We start from the raw sequence: 9090 nt of genomic DNA, 5'->3' as shown, positions 1-9090 counted from the left end.
CCGGAGTCCACTTTCCTCTCTTAATATGCATCCAAAGTTTTGCAGCTCCCTGTCAAATGTTAATAGGCGGCTGGAGCAGCGGCTCGGAGCTTCCCTTGCCTGCTGGCTCGGGGGGAGGCAGCAGATCCCGAGGCTGCTCCACTCCCGCCTTGGAGCCGCGCTGCGCGGACAGAGTTACCTTCCGCTGAAACTCCGCTTCACTCGGCGGCGCGGAGCTCTCGTGCTGCCTGCCCCCGCGCGCTGTGTCCGCGCTGGAGGGGGCCGTGAGACGGCACCTTGGCGTGTTTTAAACAGCATGAATAAGCATCGTCTCGTACAGTGCCCAGCACATTAGCTGCTCGCAGCAAACAAATGATTCAAATAATATTAATCTTAGTGGTTATGAAGCTGCAACAAGAGTGCTTAACCTTGATACGATAGTGTCTAAAATACTGGAAAGAATTGGCTGAACAAATATAAACATATTTACAGGAAGTGTATTTTTCTTTAGAAAAACTGCTCTCAGATGAGCTGGGGTACCATAGATAACCTTTCCTTACTCCATTCCATATTTTGCAATGCACTCAGTGAATTATAATAGATTGGTCTCTTGTTCTTGGGTCCAATCTGCATATCTCAGCATACTGTGCATTTCAGTAAAATGGAAGAGCATCCTTCCTTTCCCAACTATATTAATTGCTTCTCAGCTTTTCTTTTTTTTTCATGCTACCTTAGATGTAACAGTTAATACTTTATTATAGAAACTCTACCCAGTTCCTGAAGTAAGAATCCAGTCCATGTTTGTAGCAAGTTTAAAGGCTGGGGATAATGATAACTTGTGTGTGTGTGAGTGCGAGGGAGCGCAACTGACTTTAGTCCGGTTTCCATGTCAACGATTCAGTCCATATTTGCCATCACACAGTTGGCAGAGCTTTTTTTCTTTTTTTTTCTTTTTTTTTTTTCCATGGGGGAGACACTACTCCTGTTTCTAGTACTCTAATCTACACCAGGTTTCCTAAACTGCCTTAGCTCTGGGTTAAATGGCCTGGCCACCTTCATGAAGGAGACTCCACTCAGGAGGAGCCAGCCTAGCGGTGGTGGCCTGCTCTGCCATGTGAGAGCGCCGGGCTGGTTCCCCAGCCTATCTGAGCAGCCAGGGGCTGAGCCTGTTGTGGAGGAAAGCATGCTCAGCACTTAGGGAGATGGGGAAGAGGCGACTGCTGCATGCTACTTAGCGGGGATCACTCGGGCTGAGCAGAGATTGATGTGTTGCAAAGAAAGTCTTGACCACTCCTGCATAGCTGGAAGGATGCTAGTTACAACACAGGATGACAGGACTGGTGGGAGGATTTTCAGCTATTTGATGGAAATGTTGTACGAACTATACTGTCATCTGTTTTCCAAACCCCATAGTTGGAATTTCATTGAATGCCTTAGTATTTAGTAAAGTGCCAGGGCCTCATTTATGCGGCATATTCCAAAATCTGCTTCAGCTTTCACAAACATTTGGTAAAGTGAGTGTCTCCTTATTGTGTGGGTGGCTGGGGAATCCAGTCTGCTTTTCACATTACAATCAACACCAGGTTTCCTAGTCTGCCATAGCCTTCTTTGAAGAAGATTCCAAAAGACTGACAAACAGAGTAGTCGCAGATATGGAGTCTGTATGGGGATGCACCTGAGCTGAAACTCAAACTCTTGAACTCATCTGATAAACTTTCAAAGTTGCTCAAGTTAGATGGCAGGGCTTTCATGTATGAAGGAGACCATAGCTTTGGAGTTGGGGAGACTATTGCTCAAGACTGTGCTGGGTTAAATGGCATAATTGTCTCCAGTTTAGGTGTACAAGTTTATAGTAAACTATAAACATTTGAAGAAGGGTATCTTGGTAGTTCTGCTGCTCTGCAGTCCACTACAGCCCACTGTAGATATTGTTAAAGCCAAAGGGCCTCGCTTGTGAGATTCTAGCCTCATTTGTTGACCAAGAATTCCCCTCGACTTCTTTGTTTTTCTAGAAGCCAGGGTCTGCTCAAATAACAGAGGCTTCTCTGAGGGCTGATTGACTTTTTGTTCTAGAGTTTTCCTCAGGTTTTAAACTCTTCTGAGGTTTTCAATAAAATGCAAAGATCTAGCACGTTGAGAAAAGGCAAGGAACGCAATACCAGTGCCCTCAGCAGTCTAGGAATTTGGATAGTTTCTGTTGATCTCTGCTTCTGAATTACAGGAATTCAAAATTGTTATTCATAAGTTAAGCCAGTTTCCGCAGGAGTAGCATGTAAGACGTTCCTTGGATTGCTAAACCTTTCTCTGCCCCAGAACACCTGGCAGAAGGCACTGGCAAGGAAAATCCAGTTCCAACTGAGCAGTCAGGGCAGTGAATCCTCAAGCAAATACTTTTACAGTTTTGTGGCAATCGGTAAAGCACAATTGTGAAGCAGATTGCAGTCCAGTTTTTCTCTCTAGACTCTTTGATATTGTTTCAGACTGGATTATAAGCTTTTTCCAAAAAAAATGTAATACCTGGCTGTATAGCACCTCGTATGCTGGAGCTTCAATCTTCATGAAGGCCTTTGGGTATTACAACAATATAGATGTCACCATTTTTTATACTTTTCTTTCTCATGTTTAATGACTGCTGTGGAGAAAGATGGACTGATGGACCAATTTGTTGAGATGGAATCAGTTCTGTGTTGCACAGTCAACTATAAAACTGTACAGTGGCAAAATGTCTTTGTTAGGGAACCTACAGGGCAGTTTATTGTACTAGAGCACATGTGAAAAATTACTATTTATTAATTTGTCCACACATCCATCCCACTTTCCAGCTTTGGAATAAACCCTTTTGTTCAGCCACCTATTTTCTAGGTAATGAATATTTTGTATTACAAATTTTATGATGAGTGCGCAGGTTGAGCTGATAGTGGTAGACACCGAAAACTAGATCATCCATGATGGGCATACAGCACTGGCAGTGGTTCAGTCTTTATATACATTGTCTTGCCTTTTGCTCTGGACTCAAGTTTCCCCACTGTCGTCCGTGTTCTTATAATGGGATCTCTTGTGGTATATCCTACTGTTAGATCTGGGCCAAGAACTTTGCTTTTCTCAAGCTACTGCAAAGTATACGGCTGCTGATCACTCCAGATTACTTCTGACCTATTCTCTGTGCCCAGGTTGTGTTCTAAAATGGAAGTCCATACCTCAGAGGCATCTTCTGACTCTTCAACCACTGTTTTCACATATTTTTTCTCACTTCATAAACTTATATATACTTTCTTAAACCTCACTTTCTCATTTTTCCCCATTGTAAAGGAGTCCCCCTCCCTCACACTGCCCAGGTTCAATATACAGAACCAAGACCTAAACTGTACAATGATTACTGTTTTTACCAGGTGACCGTTTCCTATGTTTTTTAAATCAAAACAATTTCTCTTTCTGTTTGAATCTTAGCTTTTTTTTTTTTTTTTTTTTTTTTTTTTTTTTTTTTAATAAAACAAAGGAGAACCCTCCATGCTTTTTTGCTGCAGGCCTATATCATTTGAAGTAAAAAGCCTAGCTACAGAACCAGCTGGCACAGGACATGGTGTCACCAGGACTGAGATCCAGGTAGTTGTTTTTCTTGTTCCTGCTCTTGGGAAGGCCATTGGGATGGAGGAGGTGGGAATCTGGTTCTGAAACGGTCAGAGAAGAGCATGGCCCAATTCTCAGTTCACCTCTTGACAGTTGGGTGTCTGTGTTACCCTGTGAGATTGCTAGAGCATCTGGTCCCGTTGCTCAACGTGTTGTGTCTAGACACCTTCAGGTGGTTTTGGTCCTCCCCATCTAGCCACCTCCGAGGGAGTTCCTGGTTCCGTGCCCGCTGCTGCCGCTTTGGCAGGAGTGGGAACTGGACTTTCTTGGATGTCCGTGCACAGTTATTGTTTTGGCACATCGCCAACTCCTTTTTTCCAGAGGGACACAACCAGCAGAGAGGAAATGACAACCTTTAATAGTTTATAAAAGCTAATTCTGCGTGGAATTTCTCGAGACAAAGGAAAGGCACTTCGTCAACCTGGGGGCCGAAACCCCGGGGCCGGCGGGGAGCCCCGCGGCATCGCGCCCTGGCCGCTCTCCCCCGGAGGCGGGCTGGAAGTCCCCTTCCAGGGGCAGAGGTAACCCTGCCGCCCCGGGGAGGCGAGCCAGGGCCCCCCCGGCGGGGCCGCGGCCCCCGGCCCTGCTCCCCCCGGCGCGGCCCCGGGCCTCTTGCCCGCCTCGCTGGCACGGTCCGCGCTCCTCGCCGCCGTTCCCGGCCGCGGGAGCTGCCCCCTGGCAGCGCCGCCGGGCTCGGCTCGGCTCGGCTCAGCGCCACCGCCCCCGGGCGCCCCCGGGCCGCGGCGCTGCGCCGGGCGGCGCTGCGCGGCTCGGCTCGGCGCGGCGGCGGCAGCAGGCCGGGCTCGGCTCCGCGGATCCGCTGCGGGTTTTGCGTGCGGCAGCCTCAGCCGCGCCGAGCCGCTGGCGGCCGGGGCCGGCCCGCTCCTCCTTTGTGACGGGGGGGGGAAGGGGGGGAGGCGAAGGTGGTGGTGTGTGTGGGGGGGGGGAGGCTCCCGTCCGGGCCGCGCGCGGCTCCGCTCCGGGTTTGGCAGGCGGCCGCGGCGCTGGGTAAAATGGCAGTGCTGAGCCTCGTGTCGGAGTGAGCCCCGCTCGGCGGAGCAGAGTCGGGAGCTGCCGCGCGGCTCGCCCAGCCCGGCCCCGCCGCCGCTCGGCCCGGCTCCGGGGACGGCGCCCGCCCGCCCGCCGTGTCCCCCCTCCCTCCCTCCCGCCTCTCCCGCACCGGGAGCCCCGTCCCGGGTCCCCCCCCCCCCTCCTCCTCCTTCCCCCCACTCCCTCCTCCTCCCCTTTCTCCGCCGGCTGCAACCGAGGAGGTACAGCGGGGCCAGGCCCCGGGAAGCCCAGCCCAGCGGAGCCCTCCCCGCCTCGCCAACCAGGCCGGGGGGGAATGAGCCCCCGCTGCCCTGAAGAGCCCGCCGCCGCCTGAGCGGGGAGCAGCAGAGCAGCGAGGCCTCACGCCGGCCGGCCAGGCAGGGAGCAGCTCGGGGGGACCGGTCCGGGGGGGCGGCTGGGTGGGGAGGGGGGGGGATCATGGCTGCTCAGGTCGCCCCCGCCGCCGCCAGCAGCCTGGGCGCCCCGGCTCCATCGGAGCTGAAGAAAGCGGAGGCGCAGCAGCGGGATTGTCCCCCGGAGGAGGCGGGGGGTGAGGCGGCGGCGGAGCGCGGCGGCGGCGAGAAGCAGGCGGAGAGCGAGGGCCCCCCGGGGAAGGAGCTGCAGGACGGGGCCGAGAGCAACGGAGGGGGCGCAGGGGCCGAGTCCGACCTGAAGAGCTCGAACGGGAACCCGGGCCCCAGGCCCGCCGCTGCCGCCGCCACCCTGAACAATAACCTCCCGGAGCCGCCCGGTGGCGGCGGCAGCAGCGACGGGGTGGGGGCGCCGCAGCAGCAGCAGCCGCCGCAGCAGCCTCCCCCTTCCCACCCGGCCGCCTTGCCCCCGCCAGCCTACGGCTTCGGGCAGCCCTACGGCCGGGGCGCCCAGGCTGCTGCCGCCGCCGCCGCCGCTGCGGCCGCCGCCGCTGCCTTCCACCAACATGGCGGACAACAAAGCCCTGGCATGGCAGCGCTGCAGAGCGGGGGCCTGGAGCAGTCCTTCCCGGGGCCGGCGGGAGCCCCCGCGGGGCCGCCCCCTCCGCAGAACTCGCACGGCGCCGCCGAGCACGGCTTCCCCAACCACCAGTTCAACTCCTACTACGCGGCCGGGGCCGGGCGCAGCGCCGGCTCCTACCCGCCTCCCCCCCAGGCCTACGCCCTGAGCTCCCCCCGGGGCAGCGCGCAGGGCTCGGCGCAAGCGGCCGCCGGCGCCAAGGCGCCCGCCGCCGCCTTCCAGCAGCAGCGCTTCGGGGTCATGGGGCCCTCGGCCGCCGCCGGCGCGGGCGGCGGAGGAGGAGGAGGAGGGGGCGCCACCCCGCAGCCCACGGCCACCCCCACCCTCAACCAGCTCCTCACCTCCCCCAGCTCCGCCCGCGGCTACCAGGGGTACCCCGCGGGCGACTATAGCAGCGGGCCGCAGGACGGCGGCGCCGCCGCCAAGGGCCCGGCCGCGGCGGAGATGGTCTCGCAGTACGGCGGGGGCAGCAGCCAGGGCTGGGCCGCGGCGGCGGCCGGGGCGCCGCCGAGGAGCCACCACGCGCCCATGAGCCCCGGCAGCAGCGGCGGCGGCGGACAGAGCCTCGGCCGGAGCCAGCAGGTAACGGGGCCGGCCGGGGGGCGCGCCGGGGGGGGGGAGGCGGCGAGGGGCGCGGGGCGGACGGGGGTCCCGGCGCTCTCCCGCGGGTTCCCCCCGCCGGGCCGGCGCCGCCGGGGAGCTGCCATTGTCTGTGCCTGCTCTCGCTCTCTAAAATGGCTGCCTCGCCGCCTTCCCGGCCTCCCTTCCCGGCCTTTGTGCGAGCCTGCCGGGCGGCCGCCTCCTTCCCGCCCGCCGCCGCGGCCCGCTCCGGGCGCCGCCGCCGCCGCGGAGGGGGGAGCCGGCGGCCGAGGAGGAGGTGTGCGTGCGGGGCGGGGGGGAGGGAAGGGGGCGCCCCGGCTGCCCGCGGCCCCGCGCCGGCCCGGCCCGGCCCGGCCCGGCCGAGCCGCAGGCCCCGCGCCGGCCCGGCCCGAGCGCCGCGGCTCCTTCCCCCCCTCTCCCGCCCCGCCGCCGCCGCCGCAGCCCCCGCCGCGAGGGGCCCCGCGGGGGCCGGGGACCGGCGGGCGGTCGCGGCCTGTGCGTGCTCGGCGACGGCCGGGCCGGGCCGGGCCGGGGCCGCGCTCGCCGGCGGCCTGCGGCTGGGAGCGCGGGTAAACAGCTCGGCGATGGGAGCAGCGAGCGCAGATTGCTTTGGTTTGGGATTTGAATTATGGAGGTAAAATCCTTCTGTCAAAGCCAGGAGACAGTTGGTCTTAGGTTGACATCCCATCTGTGATCTGATTGGCTCCCCCTCTCCTGCTCTTGGCCATTTATAATTGCCTCTGATGTAATGGTACAACAATCCTGATGAGCTCATAAACTTTTACACTCGGCTTTTCCGCCAGCCCGCGCCCGGAGCAGCCGTCCGCCGCTCGCCGCCTCGTCCCCCTCGCCGACACCGGCCGTGACCTTGAGGAGGGCCGGCGGCGTCGCCGCCCGCCCGCCGCGCAGCCCCCCGGCCCGGCCTGGCCCGGCCCGGCCCGGCCCGCCTCGCCTCGCGCCCGCCTGGAACAAAAGAGGAGGCCGCGGCGGCACCCCGGGTTTATCCCCCACCCCGCGCCGGTCCGGGATAAGCCCCTGCGGCGTCGGAGCGGGGGGCTGCTCGCCGCCGCGGGCTCTCGCTGTTTGTTTTGGGCGGCGCGGCTCTGCCGGCGGCGCGAGCGGTTTCTCCGATGGAGCCGAGGAGATGCGTTGGCGCCCGGCTGGGTTTTTGACCCTTTTCGGAAGCGAAGCTCGTTCGGGTTCTGCGTTAGGTGGAGAATGTGGGGGTCTGGGGTAGGTTAAAGCCTTCGAGGAAACAATAAGAAACAACAATACGAAACAATCAAAGCCAAGCTTGTGACTGAAAATGGTCAATTATTAATTTGCACTTAATAGAGGGCTTTAATATAGCACAGGCTCGAGCTTCTGGCTGTAAATATTAGGGCACATTTTAATGCTATTTTGACTTATTTTGGGAAAGCGCTGATAGTGCTGCTGCATTTTTCTTTAGTGGACATGTTACAGATACTGAGATGCTTAACTAAGTCCAGGTTTGGCAGTGCCCTAACTCTTGGCTTTTCAGAGGAGTGTTAGAACAAACCCGTGTGAAAATCACAGTTATTATTACATGGGTAGAATTACTTGTCCGTTGGAAATACGGAAGGGCAGAAAACGCGTAGAGGAAAAAGCGGCACAGCATACCCATCAGACATTTTAGATACAGGGAAAAGTGATGCTGGAATCGAGTACCTGAAAACTGTGATTAAAAACAGGTAACTTGCTGTGTTGAGGCATGCCTGTCCGAGGCCCGTAGTGGGCTGATGCAGGATCCAGACTTCCCTTTTCATTCTGTGTACTTTGGGCTAACTTCAAGCCCTAGGTCAGAGACATTTGATACTCTAGTGTGACATGACGCCTCCAGAGTTTCCCTTCTTGCTCAGTACTTCTCTCGCTTCGATCTGAAAACTGCTTAATTTTTGTTCCTTGATTACTGAAGGCAAAGCCTGCTGCAGCACCTTGAGTTACTTAATTGGCTTTTCCGTCAGGTGGAAATAGTGCTTTCTAGTAGGGTGGATCTTATCTCTTCTGCAGTCATGAAGCTGTCCAAAGGCAACTCGTAGTGATTATTTTGGTTGTCCAGGAGTATGCTCATATAGACCCGCAAGAATTTTGCGCAAATGACATGGAAGCTGGTGTGTTTACTCGAGGACACCTTTTGTATCCTGTAAAACTTCAGCCTGGATAGAATGGGTGCTAAAACGTGGTGTCAAGTTGAGCTTTCCAAGGAGGCATTTCCTTGTGGCGCGTATCTGATGAAAGTGTATTTCTATCATGATTCTGATCTGAATTTATAAAAGAGAAACTTGTTTTGTCCTGAAAGGTGAATTCAACTTGATTCCTTAACTGTTTTCATTGAGCGCTGTATTGTGTATTAATAACACCAGAGCAACTAGTTTTTTTTTAAAACTCAAACTCTTCATGAAGAGTTATTTTGAGACTTAATTTTAGTTAGGACCGATTGTGTAGAACCAATTGTGTAGCTACAAAAAAAACCAAAAAACCCCAAATGAACCAACCCAAAACACCATGAAAAACAACTAAACTCCCCAAACCCTTTCTGTGATAAGGATTATTGGATTCAAACTATAACAGCAAAAAGGATTTGTCAAAAGAAAAAAAAACAAACTTATCTAGCATTGTGAAACAAGCTTCCACATGTCATCTGTGCTGCTCACAAGGAATGGTTGATTAATAATAATACTCTAGTCCTAAGTTACAGCCTCCTTTCGGTGTACTCTGTTATATTCCCTAGCCTCGAAGAATTTAGAGCTTGATCTTGGGTCTTGCCTTTGTCTCGTACAACAGGGAGCAAAGTGGGTACTT

General features: G+C 56.2%; 1 protein-coding gene across 2 annotated transcripts in view; it reads left to right on the top strand.

Moving 5' to 3' along the window:
* Positions 1-5094: 5094 nt before the first annotated feature.
* The window catches only part of ARID1A (AT-rich interaction domain 1A), a 63634-nt gene continuing 59638 nt past the window's right edge, over positions 5095-9090 (top strand). The window contains exon 1 of one of the 2 annotated variants that reach the window (XM_062594048.1): positions 5095-6249. In XM_062594048.1, the coding sequence (XP_062450032.1) occupies positions 5095-6249 (1155 nt within the window). The remainder of the gene's footprint in view (positions 6250-9090) is intronic. The other variant, XM_062594049.1, reaches the window with a different exon arrangement.

This window comes from Rhea pennata, chromosome 23 (genome assembly GCF_028389875.1).
Source record: "Rhea pennata isolate bPtePen1 chromosome 23, bPtePen1.pri, whole genome shotgun sequence".
Taxonomy (NCBI): Eukaryota; Metazoa; Chordata; class Aves; order Rheiformes; family Rheidae; genus Rhea; species Rhea pennata.
Note: the sequence above shows the minus strand (reverse complement) of the source record. Positions and strands in the feature narration are given on the sequence as shown.